We start from the raw sequence: 24,843 nt of genomic DNA, 5'->3' as shown, positions 1-24,843 counted from the left end.
TTGGCTATACAGGCAGCGCCACATGTGGCCATTCAACTCCAAGCTGTCCTTTCCATAGAGTTCAAGTTATAGACTAGAGCACGTCTGAGGCTGTCTCTGAAATACATGGCCATGATGCCGCCATCGGTCCGAGTCGATTATTGCACACACTTCACTCCTTCCCGATTTCAGTTTTTCTCCATGTCAAACAGTAGAGTTAGGAAATTGGGTAGGAGTAAAGTGTGTACAGTCGTTGGCTTGGAGCGGTGCCACCAAGGCCTTGTATCCTGGAGGCAGCCTCAGATGCACTCTAATACAGAACTTGAATTCTATGGAAAGTACTGCTTTGACAGTTCACCGACTGGCCGTGTGTGGCACTGCCTGTATAGCCAATACGGTCCATTACAATATATCGTTTCATTTTTAATTACTATAGTCTATCGACTCTAACTTGAGCCTTTAGGCGCGGCTCAGGGAGACCGCGCTGCTGCCACATCACTCCATCACTCTCCTCAGAGGGTCTCTCTCTCTCTCTCTCTCTCTCTCTCTCTCTCTCTCTCTCTCTCTCTCTCTCTCTCTCTCTCTCTCTCTCTCTCTCTCTTATTTACGTTATATATAATCTCTTTTGCTTGGGTGTGCAGGACGTGAATCTTCCACAGTTAAGGAAGGGTGAATGGTGCGGCCAGGCGCCTGTTGCCAGGGTCCCTCAGGTGGCAACGTCGAATGAGGCACGTCGTCAAATTAAATGGAATGTTTAGAGAGTCGTTGTCTTCCCTCAAATCCCAAGCCATTCATAACACCATGAAGTCGTATTATGATTATATATATATATATATATATATATATATATATATATATATATATAGATATATATATATATATATATATATATCATAGCTGGGCACGATAACAGAAAACCTTATTCCCGATAACCGATAACTGATAATGGAAAACCCTATCAGTGATAACCGATATTCATTAACTGGAAACACAAATATAGGCGATAACCGATAACTGATACCCGATATTAATCCACAATTCCGATACTAGCTAGCGATAAGTCCGATAGGCAAAAACAATACTATATTGATATTTCAAATAAAAAACATAGATGAATTCAAATTTTCATTATCTGTATTTTAGAAAACTTACAAAACCTGAAAACCACACGTTGACACGTACCTATGGACGGTAATACTAGAAACGCCTGAACCGTGTTGTGTTATTTGACGTCCCCACCGTCAAGAGCTGGTGCTTTTGTTTACAAACACTGGTCTCTCGTGAACTGTGCATGCTCAGACCAGCAAGCGTAGACCTGTACAGTCTCACAAAGCTTTTTAACCGTAATTAAGAGTTGCTGGAAGGCTGAATGAGACATACAGTACCACTACTACCATCCCCGCTGTTTCTAGACCGACACTCTGTACGAGTTGTATTTATATGTACAAAGTGTCGTTCTAGAAACAGCGAGGATGGTGGTACTGTATGTCTGATTCAGCCTTCCAGCAACTACTCTTAATGTGTTAAAAAGTTTGTGAGACTGTACAGGGCTACGCTTACTGGTCTGAACATGCGTAGTTCACGAGAGACCAGTGTTTGTAAACAAAAGCGCCAGCTTTTGACGATGGGACACCAAATAACACAACACCAGGTGCCTTCAATAACATGGCATGCTCACAAACGAATATGGAATATCAAATTTGAGGCCGTGAATAATTATTTTTGGGGCAAAGTTAAATGATTTTTCTCTTTGATATATTGATATTTGAGTCTAACATAAAAAAATAACCTAGTGTTTTAATGTTGATCTAAGTATGAAATCTCTTCACCGAAGATATTTCATACCCCGAAGTTTTTTCATGTGACACCGGGCGCCCGGGCCACGCATGCGCAATAGGGAGGAGACAACGTTTGTTTTCTGAGTCGGAAAAAAGTAGCAATTATCGCTAGTTTGGTTACAAAAGTAATGCAGACACCGATATATATTTAAATAAGTAGCGGATGGCCGATAACCCGATTTTGTTATCAGCGATAAAGTATCGCGATAACTTATCGCAATAACGCCCAGCTGTGATATATATATATATATATATATATATATATATATATATATATATATATATATATATATATATATATATATATACAGTCAAGTCACGTATGACGCGGATTCGTAAGGCGCAGTTTCCTATGACGTGGTATGGTTTCAGAACTGTATTTTCAGATCAAGTGGGTAAAACCATCTATGACGCGGTTCGTGGTCTCCCTTGCCCGGATCGCTCAGGGTCCTCTCAAACGCGTGACGCCGCAGCCCGAGTTGCCAACTCGGACCACCCGCTGCAGCTCGGTTTGGAGAGGTGGAGCGCCTCCGTGCTGTGATGACGTCATCAGCAAATATGGCAGCCCAAACAAACACATGTAAGTGCTTCCATTGCATTTCACCTCTCTGTGCCACCATAACCACTGCAGCTTCCTTTTCATTCTCTGTTGCAAGGAGCTTGTCGCCCAGAACTGCTTGTGATGCATGTTTAAACGTCGTCACAAATATCAATAGACACCATTTTGCTGCCAGAACAGCTACTAAACGTCATCACTCACTAGCAGCAAAATGGCATCCGCTGATCTTCCTAACAACGTTTACAGGAGGCCCTGTTTGCAGCTGACTTCGGACTTCAAGTCCAAGTTCAAGAGGGGGTTGAAGCAACGGACCATTCACAGACGCGCTGGCTCACGGGCCAATTAGAGATCTCGGATGCAAAGTTGGGCTCAGCTGACGACGTTTAACCCCTAAAGGATCGAGGGTGGCTGTATTTTCGGTACTGGTAGGACTGGCCGCACTAAGCCACCGAAAATTGCCTGTATTCACACACTCTCTACGCTTAACCTACATTGCTCGAGTGAATAAGATAGATTTTGTCCTAACCATCAAGTCTTCCTCTTTCTAATAACGCCATCCAGAAGTCTCTGTGTGCCATGCCGTGGAGAAACAGCGAGTTGAATAGGAGAGACTTTTGGGGTTAGTGCGCCGGTTATAACCGCCTCCGGCCCTTCCCCGGCAAAGCGGCTATAGCCGCTTCCAGTCCTTTAGGGGTTAAACATGCATCACAAGCTGTTCTGAGCGACGAGCTCCTTGCAATAGAGGATGAAAAGGAAGCTGAGGCGTCACGCGTTTGAGAGGACCCAGGGCGGTCTGGGCGGCCCGAGTCGCTCCCTCAAACGCTAGCAGCTGCGCCCCGACCCATGGTGCCTCATCTTGCCTCATCCCCGCGGACTCATCTCAGACTGAACAACATCAAAAGGCAGATAATGCCTACCGGTGTACTTGGGCTAGAATGAACGGAAAAAAAAAAAAAGTGTGGGTTTGGAAAAATGGCAAGGGCCAGAACCAAATTGTATTTTCCCCATAGTTTAGTTATTTCTATGACGTGGTTTCCTATGACGTGGTTTCCTATTAAAGGTTGTCTCATAAGATGATATAATTTTCTTTGTTACTTCATTAATTATTTCATCTGTAATTTAGTGTAATAAATTGTACGAAAAGAGAGCGTGAAATGAGAAGGGGGATGTCGAGGGGCCTAAAGAAGCTTGAAGCCTAGGAGCCTTGCCATAGGTTAATACAGGTAACTCTCGATTTACGTGAGTCTGGTTTACGTGTTTTTTAAATAACGCGGGGTCCAAAATCCAAATAAATGTTTAATTTACAAGTTTTTTTCACTTATATGCGATATTTTATGAAGTGGCCACCAGATGTCTCACGCAACTGGACTCACACGGTGCCACGGCCACACAACTGAGCTCAGTTCTTCCCGTGCGTCACTTGAACAACAATACAGTACCCACGCTGCCACGCTACTCAACAATAGGGGTGGGCAGGTACCTGTACCAGTACCGGTACTAACGGTACCAGCTATATGGTACGGTACCGGTACCAGACTGCTCGGTACCGGTACCAATACTAGCCAGTCGCTCATGGTGTCCCTCATTTCTTCCTCACACGAGTGAGGCTGAGACTGAGTGCCTGAGTGGATATCTCGGTGATATGGATGCTCTCTCTCTCTCTCTCTCTCTCTCTCTCTCTCTCTCTCTCTCTCTCCACTGAATGAAGTGAATATTTATTTTTTGACAGGAACCTACCTCTTGTTTGATTTACATTGTTTTTGATTTACGCAACCTCTTCAAGGACACAATACTCGTGTAAATCGAGAGTTACCTGTATGGCTCTGTATATATATACACACACAATAAACCCTCTGGTATCCGGATTAATAGAGCCACGAGGGCACCCAGATATGGGAAAAACCCGGATATGGTGTAGGTTAAGTCTATGGACCAGAAAACCCAATTTTCGATCATGGCCTGCCATAAAGGCAATGACAGAGTACTGCATAGGTGCTTCTGTCCATACTCATAATATGGTATATCCCATGGCTTTCTAGCAATCAGTCTGCACCAGGGAGTGAAATGCGCACAATTGACATGCTCCGGGCGCTGAGAAAAGGGTTTGAGCAGCGTCGTCACGGTTAGCATGTACTCGCGGCAATTTCTCCCTGGCTTGTCGCAGTCCTGTTGCACCTTGGGGAGGTCTGTTACTTGGGATTCGGCAATTAGGCGCGACAACCTCAGCCGCTAACCCATAGGCCCCCAACCCGCGGCCCGCAAGCCCCCTCGGTGCGGGGCTTTACATCATTCAACATTAGGTGCGGCCCGCTGAAGGGCTCCAGGATCGATTCTGTGGCCCGCAGTGCAGACTGTGGGCATGTGACTGGTTTACAACTTTTTAAATTTCTGCAGTGCTAAGAGAGCCTGTTAAGCTGGCCAATCAGCGTCCACTATGGTGCACTTTTCGGCTTTATAAGGGGGCTTCGGCCATTCGGTTTTCAGTGTCTTCCCCTGCTTGAGACGTGCAGTGAACAATTCTCTGAACACGGCTCTGCCGTGTTCAGAGAATTTGACATCTCCCGACTCTTCGTCCTCCCTTCCCTTGTGCACACACAAGTCTACAGTGGTATGTACAATCATGGTACCCAAGTGTTGACACACTGTCCACTGAGTTTCGTTCACTGGCCCCGACTTTAAAATACAGTAATCCCTCGCTTATCGCGGGGGTTAGGTTCCAGAACCCCCCCGCGATAGGCGAAAATCCACGAAGTAGCGACCTTATATATATTTTATTATTTATATAATTTAAATATTTTATATATATTATTTATATAAGCACGCATATCTCTGTGAATCTCGCCTCAGCCCGTGTGAACAAGGTCACCCGACCACTAGTTTCTCGAGATTCAAAGTCGGCTACATTTCACGGGAAACTCATCGAAATTCTAGTCAGAAACTCAGTCACCAACATGTTGGTTACTCGTGTGGTCAGTAAGTTGTGGTCACAAGAAGAAGAAGAATGTATCGGCTGTTCGGTTCAGTAGCTCTCCACGTGTTTATTCCAGTACCGCAAAGAATTCCACGAAACAAGATAAGTTTGGAGTAATCATTTTGAGCAAGTTTAGGACTTTAGTCTTGTTCAAGTGTAGTCATTGCCTCATCCTGTCTGGGTTCTCACTGCCAAGTCCTCGAGCATTTAACGGTAGCAAGCTGTAACACACTCTCCATTTGTCTTCGAGCTAACCACTCACGAACCAACAAATGCTACGGTCGCTGAGCCAATCAGCGCCCAGGATACAGAACACAGTGCTCTGGTTGGTCGCCTCCCATCCATCAGCCAATCGTGTGCCGTGTACGATCACACGTGGGCAAACTAGTTCAAGCGGAAGCGGCCGTAGCTGTCTTTACATACGTGCAAGTCTTTGTCTACTCATCTGCAGTGCGCTACGTATTTTATTTCAATTTAACATTATTTTAATATGTTCTTATTAATACTTTTTTAATAGTTTACAATTTTTTAGGCTAGAAAATGCTTCTTTTATTACAAAATAAGTAAAATGATAAACATATTAAAATACCTCTATACCACAAAATTCCGCGATATAGCGAAAAATCCGCGATATGAAACTAAATATTTACAGTTTTAAAATCCACGATAAAGCGAGACTGCGATAAGTGAACCGCGATATGGCGAGGGATTACTGTATATACACCACACAGAAAGAGGCTGATGTTCAGATATGTCACTACATATACACTCTCCATAATTTATTAGATGTGAATTTGTCTGTTGTGCACACTGATAAGTTTTCAATTCGCGGACGAAAATGTCTCCTTACGTTTCGTTCAAATTTAGTCAAGGACAGCTCAAATTAAGTTGTTTACAATGCTATTATCAGTCTTTTGCTTTCTGTTTCATCAATTGTCCCTGATTTTAAGTCATTGTCAGATTGTAAATCCCATCAAGTTTCACTTTAAAATTAAAACATCTATTTCTTGTCAATAAAGTCCATATATCGTATTTTATATTAAGGTGGTGTTGTTTCTTGGGTGCGGCACGCGGGCTGACGGGGAATGGGCAATGTGGCCCTCGAGGTCATTTGGGTTGGGGACCTATGCGCTAACCCATTGCTGGGGTGCCTAGCCCCGTGTTCACAGGCAGCAGCTAATGTTCCCCTGCCTGGCCAATCATAGCAGCGGGTGCCTGGACCCAACCCAGAAAAGACCAGGTATTTGTGGCAGCTTCACCGCCCAAGTCTGCACCATCGTGTTTGCTTCATAGGCTTTCTAGCAGACCCAGCACTGCCACAAGAAACTTTACGGGTCCAGTTTTACAAAACTGGAAGGCCGACGCTCTGTGCTGTTCTTAGGTGCGCGCCCGCGGCTTTATCACTGCGTAGCTGCATTAGCAACCTCATGGCTACGTGCACCACGGGCCAACCAGAAGACATACCAGAGCGATACCCGAAGCGGATAGGTTATTCTAGGATATTTACGAGTGCCTGTTTCTCCATTTTGCGCATATCTTTTAACATTCTTACTTTACATACGTATTCAACAAACATTGAAGCACATTCAAGTTTGAAATTTCACACTTCTTATGTTTTAAAAATATACTAGAATATTACAACAACTAGACTTATGATGTAGAATAATAATAAAGAAATATGATGCTCAAACTTTATACCCGTTACCCCTCTGAATGTCGCTGTCTATGCCATGTTTGTTTACATCTCAAAGCAGTATACATTGAGTCTACAAGAAGGACCAATTCTGGTAGGTCGCAGCAAATATTAAGGGTTTTAAATGTAAAGTATTGGGATTTGATAAGGATCTGAATACATGTAAAACTTTAACCCTTTCATGGCTAAATGCTTGCAGCGGGCGTTAGGCGTATTTGCTTTTGGCGCTAAACGCTCGCTGTGAGCTCCAGCCACATTCAAATCTCCCGCGTATGAGAGTGTTCCAACACTAATTCTTGCAACACAGGATTGCCAATTGAGTGGATTCTTCACTAAATTTGGTTGAAAATCATATCAGCCCAGCGCAGCAAATCTGCGGACGAGTAACTGGTGAATGTTCTTGCCCAATATAGCGGCATTTTTGCATAGCTTCACCTATCACCGACTGATTCTTTGACCAAATAGTTGTATATATTGCAGTTGGCAATGCTCCCTTGCCAGAATCTGAAGAAAAGATGTCCGCAGTTCCATAGCTGGGCATGATAACAGAAAACCTTATTCCCGATAACCGATAACTGATAATGGAAAACCTTATCGGTGATAACTGATATTCGTTAACTGGAGACACAAATATAGGTGATAACCGATAACTGATACCCGATGTAAATCCACAATTCCGATACTAGCTAGTGATAAGTCCGATAGGCGAAAATGATACTATATTGATATTTCAAATAAAAAACATAGATGAATTCAAATTTTCATTATCTGTATTTTAGAAAACTTACAAAACCTGAAAACCACACGTTGACACGTACAAATGGACGGTAATGCTAGAACGCTGAATTCCGGTGTTATTTGACTTTCCCCCCCACTGTCAAAGAGCTGTTTACAAACACTGGTCTCTCGTGAACTGTGCATGCTCAGACCAGCAAGCGTAGACCTGTACAGTCTCACAAAGCTTTTTAACCATAATTAAGAGTTGTTGGAAGGCTGACTCAGACATACATACAGTACCACTACCACCATCTCCACTGTTTCTAGAATGACACTCTGTACGAGTTGTATTTATATGTACAGAGTGTCGTTCTAGAAACAGTGAGGATGGTGGTACTGTATGTCTGATTCAGCCTTCCAGCAACTCTTAATGTGTTAAAAAGCTTTGTGAGACTGTACAGGGCTACGTTTACTGGTCTGAACATGCACAGTTCATGAGAGACCAGTGTTTGTAAACAAAAGCACCAGCTTTTGACAATGGGACACCAAATAACACAACACCGGGTGCCTTCAATACCATGGCATGCTCACAATCGAATATGGAATATCAAATTTGAGGCAGTGAATAATCATTTTTGAGGCAAAGTTAATTATTTTTCTCTTTGATATATTGATTTTTGAGTCTAACATAAAAAATAACCTAGTGTTTTAATGTTGATGATCTAAGTATGAAATCTCTTCACCGAAGATATTTCACACCCCAAAGTTTTTTCCTACAACACCAGGCGCCCGGGCCACGCATGCGCAGTAGGGAGGAGACAATGTTTTTTTTCTTCTGAAAGGTGGAAAAAAGTAGCGATTATTGCTAGTTTGGTTACAAAAGTAACGAAGATACCAATATATATTTAAATAAATAGCGGATGGCCGATAACCCGATTTTGTTATCAGCGATAAAGTATCATGATAACTTATTGCGATAACGCCCAGCTATGTGCAGTTCCCTCAATATGGCTGATCATCCCACACGCACTGATGTAAGTGTTAACATTCAGCACTCCCTGAACGTGCATGTACGTTCGCAAGAGAGGCATACATAACTGACTCCTATAGATCTGGACCTCCTCTTTCCAATGGTGTTTTTGGTTTTTAGCTGTGATGAATAGTTTTTGAGATACAGAGCTTAAAAGAAACCCCCAATTGGGCTGCCTGACTGCACCTGAGGGGATAATCGCGTCCACACCGCACGCAAGGAAAGGGTTAATAATGACCTGATAGTGGGGTGGGCAATGTATGTTGGGCAAAAAATCTTCACCAGACACTCGTAGTTCAAACCTATTTATTATATATTTTTTTCAAATGCTTGCCAAAATTGGGGGGTGCGTCTTATAAGACCATGCGTCTTATAAGCCGTCAAATACGGTATTTTTTGCCTCGCTACGGAGAGAAAAAAATGTATAAAATCATGACTAATAAACATATCATATATGTGTTATGGAGAAAATTTTTGTCTTTTCCTTAGCTTTCATATGATACTATCACTTTTATCATAGGTTAGAAACTAATGGAGTGGGTTTTTTTCAAATACCAAAAACTTACGTTTTGAGAAAATATCTATTTCCTCAGACACTTCACAACGGGTGGAACAGCACACAAGTAAGTGCTCTCATCAAGGGATGATGCCATATTAGGAGCAGTGATATATATTTAGAGAAATATCACAAATATGAAGCAAAGAAAAGCCTGTATAGTGGTGTGTAAGGGTATGAACAAAGCCATAAAATAGAAAAATGGGGTATGAAGAGAGAGGACTACTCAGATATCCTTGATACTTTTTTTTTTTGACAGGGAAAATTTCGTCGTAGACACCTGAAACTTTCACAGAGTATGGATAAATGATAGAGGAGTCTTAGGTAATATTTTCTCAAAAAGTGATATCTTCAAAGTTTTCAGATTTTACAGGCAGAGACAAAAAGGCAAACGACTCAGGTGAAAAATGCAAAAATTATCGAAAATGAGAAACTTTGTCAATGATCACCCTAAAGGCATGGAGAAAACATTACAGGAAGAATTTTTACCGACCGAGTTTACATGGGCATTTAAATCGCCATTTAAATCACCCTGCATGCTCAGTCAAGGTCACGTGAGGCAGAAGATACCTTTAGAAAAAAATTTGTAGGAAAAACACTGTAGTATTTAGACACGAATGGTTTTCTCTCTGGTGGTGTCTGATACTTTCTCCTGTGCGCGCGGGACAATACTGTCCCGTAGGTCACACTAGAATTCATCAGTGCGTGTCCTTGTCACGCAGAGGATGGACATAGGTGTGTACGCTCTACCCCCACACTGCCTTTTTTTCCTCTTATGACAAAATTGTTGATGATGCTGGCTTCCTCCAGTTCAAATGCCAAGAAGAAAGGCTGCCATCGTCAAGAGGATTGCCTGCTTGAAGAAGGCACGCCATGGTCGAGTAGATAATGAAGAGAGACAGACAGGCGTTCCACATGGAGCAGCGAGGCTTAACTCGCCACCACGCACCGCTGCTGCCTTACTCGCCACCACCTCTCACTCGCTCCCTGCTGCCACGACTGCTGTTCCTGATGCTTCTGCATCAACACCATCATTACCACAGCCTTCTACTTCAGTTTCAAGAGAGAAGAGCCCATCTCACCATACAACATAAAAACAAAAGGTATGAAAACGAATACAAGACAAGGAAAGACAGAGCTTCTGACAGATCATCATAACCAAGAAAGAAGATTAAAACAGAAAAGGAAGGAAGCAAATCCTACTAGCCAGATAGTTTCTAACGCCAAGTGATGCAAACAAAAACTGGCAACAATGAGGGAGGCGGTGGCTCCCTGACACTCTCACCTTTGAGTGAGTAATACTTCAACAAGAAGTGGGTTCAGGTGCCATGTTCATGACTCAAGATCACCTAAATAACAAGACAGCAACATTACAATACCTGGTACTAACAATATTCGGCACAGTGTGGCCATTCATGGACGAGGAACATCAATATGTACTTATGTAACTTTAAATGCCCGTATCTCAAAAGTGCATTGTCTTAACTTCAAAATTCCTGAGATTTGAAAGTTTTTAACCGATCTTAAATCTGTTTGAAGTTTTGGATAGAGTAGTAAAACAGCAACATTTGGTAGTTAGATTTTCCTTCTAGATTGTATTGGTTGGTCACAAGGGGGATGGAAACATTAAAAAATTGTGGAAAAAGAGTACATTAATAAAAAATTCATAAGTACTATTATTTTTCGAATCCATGGATTATCTAACTTGGAGAAGTAGAGGAATGTTCATTCTTTAATGCTATATAAAGAAAACTAAAATCAGATTAAAAACACAGAAACTCACCCCATTTTAAATGGGTAGTAAATTTACACAAAAAGTGAAAAACAAATTATATATATTTTTTCTTTTAAGATGGCGAGGGATTACTGTAATATGACGATGGTGACTACATGGTGCGAAAGAGGGATCATGTTGCCTGAAAAGCTTATGCTTATATAAAGGCTGGCCTCTAACAATACATACATCAACATATGTAACTGTACCTAATAGGCTATTGGCTATTAATAAATGTTTCAAATGTTTCAAATGTTGCCACACGAGGTTCATTGGAATATACTTTGGCATCGCGGGAAATATAAATATTCACCTTGGAACATGTGTCGTCTTAAGATGTCTGGCGCAGTCTAACTCATAGCATCTTGAGATGTCTGGCGCAGTTTACAGGTTAAAATTTTGATGTCAAAGGTCAAGGTCAATGTCGCACACAACTTCAGATTGGCCATAACTTCGGTTCTCCTCATCGTAGAGCCTTCAGACTTGGTTCATAGCTCATGGAAAGAAAAGTTTGCCCAAGGTCAAAGTTTCCAAAAAAATAGATTTTTATCAAATTTCAAAACAAATGCTTCCATATGATGCACCTTGCATGCCTGGATGTCAAAGGTCAAAGGTCAAGGTCGCACAAAACGTCATTTTGGCCATAACTTTGGTTCTAATTATCATAGAGCCTTCCGACCTGGTTCGCATTTTAGGTCAAGGAAAGACGCACCTTGCATGGCCTTGACCTTGGCCTTGGCCTTGACCTTGACCTTTGACCTTGACCTTTGACCTTGACCTTGACCTTGAAAAGTTCACCCAAGGTCAAAGGTTCCAAAAAAATAGAATTTCATCAAATTCGAGATAAATGCTTCTATATGATGCACCTTGCATGGCATTGACCTTGACCTTTGACCTTGACCTCAAAAAGTTTGCCCAAGGTCAGTAAAAAAAAAAAATCAAATTTCAAAAAAAATGCTTTCAAATGATGCACCTTGCATGGCCTGATGTCAGAGGTCAAAGGTCAAGGTGAAGGTCGCACAAAATGTCATTTTGGCCATAACTTCAGTTCTAATACTTTATGATGGAAAGCTATGGGGGATATATGAGAAAAAATGATTTTAAACCACTCAAGTTAAAAAAAGACCAATTAAATGTAATTTACCATATTTCATAATAGTCTCAATTCAAGGTAAAATTGATATGGTTTATGGTCAACAAACAATATTATTTTTATTGATTATCTTTCTTTGATGCCTTATCCATAGAAAGAAAATATTTAATACAAAAAAATGTTAATAGGTGGATCCAATATTGGATAATTAGGAGGACAGTAATTAGCGTCAAAATGACCACCGGTGGGTCAGGCTGCAACAAGGGAATAAACCACCTGACCCACCGGTTTAGTCAGGTTGTAAGGAATGTGTTAAGGGTTTTAAATGTAAAGTATTGGGGTTTCATAAGGATCTGAATACATGTGATACTTTAATAATGACATGATAAAAGGGAGAGCTATGAATGTCAGGTGTAAAATCTTCACTTGACACTCGCGGTTCAAACCCATTTATTATATATTTTTTTCAAATGACTGCCGAAATTGGGGGGTGCGTCTTATAAGCAGTCAAATGCGATAATTGAAATATTCTTTCATTTTAGTGTCATATCACAACCAAGTGAAGTAACAAGGCTGCAAATCAGTTATAATTTGATTTTCAGGGGTTCATTGCTCATATATAAATGCACGTACATAATGATCTGGCACCTGGGACTCCCTTTTGAAAGAATTATTTGCTTGAGGATAAAGGTATCTAGATGCATCATGCACCTAATTGTCTCCAGGTTTGATTAAAAATTCCTTTTTTTCCTAACACTAGCATCTTCTTCCTTCCTCTTCTTTTACTTGTGTTTGGTTGGTGTTATCCTTGTTTCTCAAGGAGTTTGAAGCCTTTTTGTATATATTCATTGCACTCAAACATCTTTGTTAGCAAATGACACTTCAGTGTACTTAGAACACTGAATGTCAGGTAAGACACAAAGGCACCAGTACAAATGCCAGATTCGTAAGAATCCATTGGCATGTTATTTTTTTTCATATTCACTGAAAGTAACACACAATATAGACTGCACCAAAGGCAGTATAGCCGGTGCTCCATACCCACTTGGTGAGTATTTATTTTACCGCTTACTATGGACATTTAAATTCATAGAATAACAACAACAAAAAGAAAAGCCACGGTGTTCCCGGAGTGTCAAACACAATTTTGTAATTTTTTTTTTAATATTTCACAGTGGACTGTCCTCTTATAGTCGTTATGAATATTAGTAATAGTACTGAAATCGGAGTGTTACAAAACAAAAAGCCATTACAACTTTAACTCACCTTACCCTCCTCATCTAATAGGGGTTCATTGTGGGCACGCACAACAACCCACTCGATCAGTATGCCCTTAAAGGTTACAACTGCCTTCAGAACACGTCCTAAAACAACCTGAAACAAACACAGCATATAGTTTCTGAGGAGTAAAATACAGTTAATAAGGGATTCTTTTTTTTACCAGCAGAGAAAAACACAGAGCAACTGAATTCATTTACATTCTCATTTCCAAGACAAAGGAGAGTCAAAGTTATAACTCGTCACATTTACATGAGCTAGGGTATTAGCCTAAACACATTAAAAGAAATGGTGTGAAGTCATATGGGGTGAAATGGATGAAATCAAGTACAGGTGGTTCTTCTACTTTGCTGGTTTTTCCTTTGTGAGTCTTCAAGTTTGCGAGGTCCACTAGAATTCTTTGATGTTTTTATTTTATTTTATTTTATTTATTTATTTATTTTTGCAAAAATACCGTGAGGGAGTGGTGGACAAGGTGTTGGTGTTGGCAGAAGGTCAAGCCAGAATGGGACCTAAGCTGATAATGACTTACCTGTGATTTAACACAAGGGTGAGAAGAGGAAAAGGTTGATTAGAGGCTGCAGCAGCAGCACCAAAAAGAGAAGGAGGAGGAGGAAGAGGAGGAGGAGGAGGATTAAAGATTATTGTGGGCACACACACACACATACCGCTGAGCAGCCAAGCCAACAACACACACTGCCTCCGCGCTCCTGACAGCCCAGACAAGGACCAAGGATTGTTTACTTATTTTGATTTGGTTTTACCAGGGGCTTGAGCCTTAGTGATTGTGTTCTGTTTCCAATGAAGGGTAAACTGATAATAAAGATGTGGATGGGAGACTGGGAAAGTAATGGGAGACGTTGGACAGTAGCAAAAGTAAGTACATGGTACTTAACCCTTTCACGCACCAAAAGTTTAATAAGTTTCACTTTCCACTGCGACATCCGTCTGGGGCTCCCTAAGGCAAGGCAAATATAGAGTACTTGCCTTGCCCTAAGGGGCCTCGAGGAATGGCCTGACTGTGTGGCAAATATTTTTATCGTGTTATCAATTTCACCCACGAGTATTCTTTCTTACTGGCAATAATATATATCGTTGGTTTTGGAAGAAATTATTCTGCCATATGAAAGATAAAAATCAAGAAATGTAAATAAATAGTGAAGTTTACCGACACCGAAAAAAACATTGATTAAAGATAAATAAGAAATGCTTATGTTCACCACCTCGTAACTCGAAACTTCCTGAGTCAACTTTTTATGGTTTATATGCCAATAAAAGGGGATTTTTATGAGGATTCAAACACTATCATTGGAATTTTCATACGACTGGTAGTTCTTGAGAAAACGGAGGAAAACTATATATATAAAAAAAAAAGGTATATAAAAGGGATTTTTATGAGGATTCAAAGCCTATCATTGGAATTTTCATACGACCAGTAGTTCTTGAGAAAACGGAGGAAAACTATATTTTTCTATCTATTCTGTTCTCTCCAGTAGAAGAAACAGCTCAGGGGCAGCAAACAAAACACAACGGCCAGGTCAAGGTGGTAAAAATAGAAGTCAATTTTGGCTGGAATAGAGTTTTGATAATAATAACAAACATGACTATTAGCACACCTATTTGCTGTCTGGAAGAACTTCACCAGACGCAATAATAATCATAATAATTGCCACTATAGTCACACTGACCTTAAGTGGCGAGAGTCCCCCTCGTTTTAGGAGGACCCACCTGGAGCCTGACAGCCCCGTGTTGGTGATTGGTTTACTGACAGCATGGCTGTTGTGGATGGATGGGTGCGCTTTCATTAATCATGTATTTTGTGGACAAATACTTTCACAGTTGTGTTCTGACATGTTCAAATGGATGCTCTGTTGCCTGCGATGAAAAACATCGAAGAGAATAACTAGAACAGCTACTGAAATTTATTGATAAACACTTTTCGGAAACTGCTGCACGAATCAGAGATGTCATGAGACAGTTCCCATCCATGTTCCCGTCACCCTTCGGAAGGTCAAACCTAAGCCGGTAATGTCTTGACCTGAACCTTAACGGGGGGATTAAAAGAAGATAAAGGTTAATTAGGACAGCAGGAGAGGAGGAGAAGAAGGAAAATATTATTGAAGGTGTGTGTGTGTGTGTGTGTGTGTGTGTGTGTGTGTGTGTGTGTGTGTGTGTGTGTGTGTGTGTGTGTATTTATCTATTTGTAGTCTACAGGGCCTGAGCTAAGCTCTAATAATCCCGTCTCCATATCTACATTCATCCAGCTTTTCCTTCATTTGACTGACACTGCTCACCTCCACCACCTCTTCCCGCAAGCTGTTCCATGTGTTAACACTTCTATGTGGAAAACTATACTTTTTCGTCACTCAAACAGGTTCCTTTATTAATTTTCCTTCCATGTTCTCTCAGCCCCTGCATTCTTGCAGTTGAGAAGAGATCATCTCTATCCACCTCATCAAACTTATTTACCAACTTATATAGTGTGATCAGATCTCTCTTCCTTCTTTGTTCCAGTGTCGTCAAGTCCATCTTCTTCAATCTGTCTTCATACGTCATATTCGTGTGTGTGTGTGCGTAATTCACCTCACCTCCACCTCTTGGTCTGCTGCGGGTCTCTCTCGAGACAGCCAGACATTCCCCTACGGAAGAGCACAGAGCTCATAGTACCGATCTTTGGGTAGGTCTGAGACCACTCACACACAACACACCGCGACAACGAGGGCACAACTCCTTGCCTGACGTCGTGTACCTACTAACTGCTATGTGAACAGGGGCTGCACGTGAAAGAAGATAAACCCAACTTATCTTCACCCGGCCGGGGAATTGAACCCCGGTCCTTCTGGTTGTGAGCCAGACGTTCTACCCCTGAGCTACCGGGCCGTGTGTAGTGTGTGTGTGTGTGTGTGTGTGTATTTACCTAGTAGAAGTTTTACAGGGCCTGGGCTCACGCTCGTGTGGTCCTGTCTTCATATCTGTATTTGTCCAACTTTTCCTTAACCCTTTCACTACGGCCGGGCGAAAACAGCGCCCCGCCCCGTATCCGGGCTGGCCGCGTGCACCAAATTTCAAACGTCGCTACTGATTATAACAAGTTTTCAGCCATAAACTCAATATAATCATCGTGTATTATATATAAAAACATGCAAAATTAAATGGTGCACATAAAGAAACATAAATTGTTTGATAATTTTGAGATGTATGCATAAATATACAGAGAAATTTGCGAGAGAGATTAGGATCTCTCTCTCTCTCTCTCTCTCTCTCTCTCTCTCTCTCACACACACACACACACACACACACACACACACACACACACTCGTACAAAATAGAAAATCTTAACGTAGATTGTCCAATAGCTAAGAGCAACCATACGGTTGTGGAATTTGAAGTAAAAGAAAAGAGAACGACTGACCGAAAAGAGGATCACAAAATTGGGAGAAGTAACTACTGTAAGGCAGACTTTGTTAGCATGAGAACTTTTTTTGAAAATGCAAATTGGAGTGGGCTGTACAAAGCCAAGAGTACACAGGATAAGTGGGAAGAGTTTTTAAAACTACACTATATGATACCAGAAATGTAAAGCTTATGGGAGATTTTAATTGCAAGGGAGTAAACTGGGAGCTGTTTGAAGCTGATGCATCTGAAGTAGCCGTTGCAGCAGTTCTCTCCCAGGCAGGACGTCCAGTAGCCTTCTTTTCAAGAACATTTCAGGGACCTGAAAAGTGCTATGCTTCGATAGAAAAGGAAGCCCAGGCCATCATTGAAGCTGTTAGCCATTGGATGCATTATCTGACAGGCAGGCGTTTCACTATAAGAACTGACCAGCGGTCTGTGAGGTTTATGTTTGACAAGCAGCAGAAGAGTAAGATAAAGAATGACAAAATATTGCTTTGGCGAATGGAACTATCTTGCTATGACTTTCAGATTGTGTACTGACCTGGACCAGAAAATGTCTCCCCTGATATATTCTCTAGGTCCCACTGTGGGGCAGCGTGTAATGGCCAGGACTCACTAGTAACTCTTCACAAGGCTTTGTGTCATCCTGGGATCACCCGCTTCTACCATTTTGTCAAGTCTAAGAATATGCCCTGCTCAGTGGAAGATGTGTGACAGGTGACCAGATCATGTAAAGTATGTGCAGAGGTCAAACCAAACTTTCATCACCCAGAAAAAACTCATCTCATAAAAGCTACTCAGCCTTTTGAGCGGCTGAATATGGATTTCAAAGGACCTCTGCCCAGTACTGACAGGAATCGATATTTCCTTAACATCGTCGATGAATATTCCAGATTTCCTTTTGTGTTCCCGTGTGCAAATATGACTGCTTCGACCATCATTAGTTGTCTCTCTCAATTGTTTTCAATTTTTGGCATGCCTGCCAACATCCACTCAGACAGGGGATTGTCTTTCATGAACAAAGAACTCCAAGAGTTTCTGCCTAGTAAAGGAATTTCCTGCAGCAGAACCACAAACTACAACCCCGAAGGCAATGGACAAGTGGAGCGGTTTAATGGAATAATATGGAAAGCAATTACCATGACTCTCAAGTCCTGTGATCTGCCTACTCAATGCTGGCAAGCTATTCTACCTGATGCTCTTCACTCAGTTCGTTCATTACTGTGCACGGCTACAAATGCTACCCCACATGAGACTGCTGAACCATTCACGTCGCTACGTTCACTACTGGAGCTTCAGTGCCCTCCCGGACCAGTTCTCCTAAAGCATCATGTGCGGATGAGCAAGACAGACCCTCTTGTTGAAGAAACGGAGCTCCTTCAGGCTAATCCACACTATGCCCACATTCACAACCAAAATGATGAAGAGATTACAGTGTCTACTCGGCACCTAGCCCCAGTTGAGACCCCTGCTCATAAGGGCTCCCAAGATACCCCTGTGGATGCTGCGGGAGATGCCTCGGCTTCTCCAAGGAAGTCACTCGACGCTACTCCTACCGAAGCAAGTGACACGGCCCCACGTGCTACTCCAACACCTCCAGGGCATGCGGAACCTAGCGAGGAGGCTCCAGAGCTACGAAGGTCCGGACGTATACGTCGCCCACCAAACCGCTTAGATCTGTAAAGACCGTACTAGCTATTTTTGGAAGAGGGAGAATGTTATGGTTTTAGGTTGGCTACACTGTAATTACTGGGATGGCAACACTGGGCTGGAAAGCAGTTGTTGGGTTCCAGCTGCCAGTGTCCAGCCAGCCCTCACCAGCTCAAGTATGGCATAGCACCAGCTCAGTAGGTATCTACCCCAAACTCTGCAGTATTATTATTACAACACTGATATTACTGTATGATCATAGCTTCAGCATTTATAGTGTTTTGTTTATGTATTATGTTGTGTTCCTGTATTAGGTTGTTTGTGTTTGCTGTTTGTATAGCATTTTTCTTTCCCTCTGTTTACAAAGTATGGCATAGACTTTAAGCTGAATAAAGCCTTGGGATAAGGTTTGTGTTTTATCACAGCAGAGATAAAAACACATTGGGGGAAAGTTATTGGAACTGATAAGAGAGTAACCTCATGACTCACTGAGTAAAAGAGGAAACTGGACATAGAGGCAGAGATGAACCAGCAAGATTGGAATCAATATTTACAAAAGGGACTAAGATATCAGGAGAGGTGGAACAGATGCCCATTTGGAATAAGTAACCATGACATCCAGGAAGTCGAACTGGATGAAGAATGTCAAGATTACATTAAAGAACATAAAAATAAGGAGAAATTATAACAAGGCAAAAAAGTGAAGAATAAAAAGCTGGATGGTAATGAACCAATTTAAGTGTGTGCAAAAGAAGTACAACTATTTCTTAAGGGTGTATAATGAAAGAGTAAATGAATGTGTGCCATTCTACGTAGTAAAGAAGAAAGGAAACAAGGAATGGTTAAATGCAAACTGTTTTGAGGCCAAACAAAACTGAGATAGAGCACGGCAAATTTGGAAAAGGAGAATGAAGCCAATAGAGAAAGATATAAACATCTTAGAAATGAATATACAGTACCCTCCTGAGTTTTGTGCTTGCCTTGTTCCGAAGATATAGCGCTAAACTTAAGGATCGCAAAACTCAGGGTATTGAAAACACTGAAAAAGCACTTATTTGTTCCTGCCCCTGGAGAATCAATCAATCAACCAATGGGGGCATACGCCGGGGGGCGCATCACCTTGCCCACCCTACTATGCCAAGTCTGGGGGTCCCTTCGGGCGAGTCTCCCTGCAGGCCCCCTTCCCATCTTGAGTACTTTCTGGCAGGATCTATTGACTTGCTCAAGCCACGAGCTCCGTGGGCATCCCCTTAGCCTCCTCCACTCAGGATTGTCTCTTACAGAGACAACCTGATGAGCAGGATCAGCTTCTAGGTAACGTGCCACGTATGCATATAGCCGGAGTTGGCGTTGACGGACTATGAAGGTAATATATGTTGAATCAGTCTAACGGAGTAGTCGCCGGTCTGATACAAATTCATTCCAGTGATATCCCATGATTCTGCGTAGACACTTGTTACCAAAGGCATCAAGACGCCTCTCCAAGTTCCCATTTAGTGTCCATGTCTCACAGCCATAAAGTAAGACAGGGAGCACATGGGACTTGAAGATCCTTCTACACAGGTATTGACAGCGCTATATAACCGTGCAGAGGGAGTCCACAACACCGTGAGCCAAGCCAATCCGCTGTAAGACTTCCAGGCGAGATTCACCGTTGTTATGCCCTACGCTACTAAGGTATGTGAAATTTTCCGAGACCTCAATGTCCTACACGCATGAACAGACTGTAGTTTCATCTAGCAAGCCTCCAAACACCAAACACTTGTACCCTGGTCTTGGCCCAGGAGACCTTAGTCCCAAGGGCTTCTTGTGCAGTGCCTCAAAGCCATCACCAAAATTTGCAGTGACTCCGCCAGGATTACTGCATCATCGGCAAAAACAAGGTCAGACATCATCATCATCATCATTTCGTTTAACCCTGCAGGGCATATGATGAGCCTGTCAAGATACAGTATGGTGTCAACACGTGGTAGCTTGTATGTCTTAGTTCGTCGGCAGTTGCCGTGCCAGCTATGTTCAGTCTTTGTTTGGGTCTTGAAAGAGGAGGCACTGTTTGCGCGGTCGCTCTCCTGGTCTTGGCTATACAGTCGTCCCTCACATAGTACGGGGGTTAGGGACCCAGGACCCCCGTACTATTCGAAAATCCATATAAAATTAGTGCTCCCCATAGAAACACTCCCTGGGCTGCATTTGAGAGAGGGAATCGGGACTCTCGGAACGTCCCGAGTGCTCTCAAATGCGTGACGCGGCAGCACGAGTTGGCAACTCGGCGTGTCCACTGGCTCCCAGCTTTGAGAGGTGGAGCGCCTTCATGCTGTGATGATGTCATCAGCAAACATGGCGGCCCAAATAAACACATATAAGTGTTTGCATTGCATTTCACCTCTCTGTACCACCATAACCAATGGAGCTTCCTTTTCATCTTCTGTTGTAGGGAGTTCGTCAGCCAGGACAACTAGTAATGCATGTTAAACATCGCCAGGGGTGATCTGAGCGCCCGAGACGTCCCGACTCGCTCTCTCAAACGCACTGGTAGGAAGATCAGCGTACGCCATTTTGCTGCGAGTGAGATGCCGTTACCATAGCAACGACGAGGCTTAGTAAAAGGACGGCCTTTATCTCCACTCTAGCAGCACTCTTGGAGCACTGGCAGTTACTGTGGCGAGAATTTCTTTTACACTACAATAGATACAGCGAACACTGCTCTCATTCAGTTGGTTTGCTCTCCCTAACGCAACGTACATAACTCATCCCAAAACGTAACTTCTCTGAAATCTAAATTATTCTACAAGATGAACACCTTTCTCGAACACTTTGGGGTGCTTTCAGCAGGTGTTTTGGTAGAACAGTGTTGCCACTCACGCCATGGCTACTTGGTGCGACGAACGGGAAATTTTAAAAATTATAAAAAAATTCTTCCATGACAATCCGCATAAAACCGAAACCGTACTATTTGAGGGACGACTGTAATTGTGTTTTTAGTCCAGGGGACTCACCTCATGCTCTGGAGGTATAAGAACTGTGGGAGTGTGACAGACTAGCATATGCCTTACAGTAAAAAAATAATAAGTGAGACAGACAATTGTATGCCATTACAGTAAAAAAAAAAAAAAAAAAACGTGAGACAGACTACCGTATGCCATTAGTACAGAAGAAAAAATAATACGCGACTTAATAAATTTATAATTCTAAATTGACAATTTTTTCTACGTATGTGCATGAATGTGTTTGTGAGATGTTTATTATGTTTTGTGTTACCTTCAGTCACTGATTCAAGTAATATTATTTGATGTTTATGAGGAAACTCATCAGGGATTTGTGTAACGTAGTTCGAGATAGGAGTCATAAGGTGGTCATAGCAGAGAGCTGCTTTCCAGTCGCATACTGTAAGAAGTGCCCATCAAAGAAGCACAGGAAGACATGCTTCCACTGCACCAAGTGTGACCTGTCTGTATGCCTCAGTCACTTCTAACACTATTTTAGGGTAGGCAGTGGCTGAAGCGGTAGCGTGCTGGGCCCACATTCACCACATGATGGACGACACGGGTTCGAATCCCCACGCTACCACCTCGGATTTTTCAGTCACCGCCGAGTGGCTCAAAACTACCCACATGCTGTCCTCAAGACCATCCATCAACCCAGACTCTAGAGGAAACCGTCCAAGAATCATGAACGAGTTCTGGGGGGCAGCATGAGCCAAGAGAAGATGGTGCCACTATAAACACTTGCCTGCGCCATGACGGGCTGGGGCCGAATACCATCCAGGCCCCTCAAGCAAGCCTACCGGCGCAATAGGCAGACGTAAAAAAATAAATAAATAAATAAATAAATAAATAAAAATTTGAGTTACATTCTTTAGTCTCCCCTCACGTTTATATATTTTTTCTTTAAATGAATCCTGTCAGTGATTGATGGTAAACTAGAGAAGTTGAACTTTAATTTCATGCCCATAATTTCAATAAAGATTGCTAAGAAACATGTGTTTTGATTTTTAAAAAAAAAGGATTCTGTCACACTCACCGTATGTCATAGTAAGATGGTATTATGCCTTATCCCCTAAAGGGTTACCTCCATTTTCACTCTTCCTGAGCAATTGGACGCTTTATGGCTCTCCTCCATTCTACTCTGTCTTCTGCTCGTTGCTCATCCAATCCCATCAATGCCAAGTCTTCCTGTATACACCTTCTCCATGTTTTCCTAGGTCTACCAAATGGTCTCCTTTCTTCTACCTCCAATCTCTCTAAAACTCCCAGCACAGTATCCTTCCCTGCTCTCTTTACATGTCCAAACCATCAGAGTCTTTCCCTTCTGAGCACTGTTTTCAGGTCCTCTATTCCACATCTGTTAGCTACATCTGCACTGGACACCCTGTCTTGCCACCTGATCCACGGCATATACAGTCGAGTCGCGTATGGCACGGTTAATTGGTTCTGAGCAACGGCCGCGCCATAGGAAATTGCGTCACAGGAATAACTAAGCCTATGGAGAAAACACAATTTGGTTCTGGCCCTTGCCATTTTGCCCCACTCACACACACCCTTTTTTTTTTCTAGCCCTAGTGCACTGGTAGACATTATCTGCCTTTTGATGTTGTTCAGTCCGATCCTACGCTCCCCACCTTATCCACTCGGCCACCGCCAACATCCACTTTTTCACTTAGTACGTTTGCTCGTACGTCAGTGGGCGAATCTTGCCCGTGGGGGTTTCCCAGCAGGCTTGCAAGCCATTGTGCAACACGTGCGTGGTAAGCGAGCCGACTCCTTACCATGCGGGGGCTGGGGGGTTAACTAGACGTGAACTTGTCAGGTTGGGACTGGGAACCCGCCACGCCGCCGCCACATTCTGCCCAATCCCACACAACTGTTTACTTTCTCCGCCAACCCAAAATCAACAAAAATATTATTTGGCACGCATATTAATGCAATAATTAGTGGTGACCAACCACTTTCAAGGATCTCTCTCTCTCTCTCTCTCTCTCTCTCTCTCTCTCTCTCTCTCTCTCGTTAGTTTCTTTATACACTGTGTCTCTGATTTCTTCCCTTTCGGACTGGGCAGCGAGAAAGACAAAAGAAAGGAAAGGCTTTGGGAACACCAATTTAGATTTTTAACTCGCACAGCGTTTTGGTATTTTGTAATTTCCTCCCCACCCCAGCGTCGGAGGAAAAAACGATTTTATTCTATTTACATAAAACAGCTGAAAACCATGAAATATGAAGAGCTGTAATGTCTTTTAGCTTACCGTCACCTAAAAGTCGGTGTTTGGGCCATTTTTTGTCGATTTGTGAGGAGAAATTGTCGTGTTGATTGCTGTAGACTTTCTTGGATTGTACGTGCGTATTAGAGTAAATCGTTTTCTCTCAACATATTTAGCACAGACTTATATATATTGTTAGAGAGTAACTCATTTTGAGCTTTTTGATAGTTCAACTCAATGTACAGTCGCCCACAAGAGTGTTCGTTCATGCAATTACAGTTTATATGTGGCCCCCCTTACCAAAAATGTTGGTACAGGTAACTCTCGGTTTACGCGAGTATTGTGTCCTTGAAGAGGTCGCGTAAATCAAAAACAACGTAAATCTAACAAGAGGTAGGTTTCTATCAAAAAATAAATATTCATTCAGTGGAGAGAGAGAGAGAGAGAGAGAGAGAGAGAGAGAGAGAGAGAGAGAGAGAGAGAGAGAGAGAGAGAGAGAGAGAGAGAGAGAGAGAGAGAGAGAGAGAATATCCATATCACCGAGATATCCACTCAGGCACTCAGTCTCAGCCTCACTCGTGTGAGGAAGAAATGAGGGACACCATGAGCGACTGGCTAGTATTGGTACCGGTACCGAGCAGTCTGGTACCGGTAATGTACCGCATAGCTGGTACCGTTAGTACCGGTACCTGCCCACCCCTATTGTTGAGTAGCGAGGCAGCGTGGGTACTGTATTGTTGTTCAAGTGTGCTTACTAGTTGTTAGGGTGACGCAACACAAATGTTAAATTATGAGATTTATTCACATTATGTTGATATATAATGGTAACGAGTTTATTGAAATTAAGTAACAATATTATTTACAATTCATCACTGTTGGTAATGGTAGCGAGCACATTGGTATTAATTAACAACACTATTGACAACTCATTATTCTGTTGGTAATGGTAGCGAGCTTTTACCAAGTTACTCAACAATACTGGTTACAACTCATCATTCCAATCACCTTAAAGGGCTCACCCAATCACAGATAATTTCATAAAATATATATAGATATAGAGTCCTGGCCATAGCTAACAAAAACTACCCTAGTCAGGTTTCTATGGCGCATAATAA

The 24,843-nt window shown here is 42.3% G+C and overlaps 1 protein-coding gene across 6 annotated transcripts in view; it reads right to left on the bottom strand.

The window, feature by feature from the left end:
- The window catches only part of LOC126999052 (mediator of RNA polymerase II transcription subunit 27-like), a 126,467-nt gene that overhangs the window by 24,315 nt on the left and 77,309 nt on the right, over positions 1 to 24,843 (bottom strand). For all 6 annotated transcript variants that reach the window (XM_050861433.1, XM_050861434.1, XM_050861431.1 and 3 more), the window contains one exon: positions 13,477 to 13,584. In XM_050861433.1, the coding sequence (XP_050717390.1) occupies positions 13,477 to 13,584 (108 nt within the window). The remainder of the gene's footprint in view (positions 1 to 13,476; positions 13,585 to 24,843) is intronic.

The sequence above is a fragment of the Eriocheir sinensis genome, chromosome 15, assembly GCF_024679095.1.
Source record: "Eriocheir sinensis breed Jianghai 21 chromosome 15, ASM2467909v1, whole genome shotgun sequence".
NCBI lineage: Eukaryota > Metazoa > Arthropoda > Malacostraca > Decapoda > Varunidae > Eriocheir > Eriocheir sinensis.
This window is presented reverse-complemented; position numbering and strand designations above follow the sequence as displayed.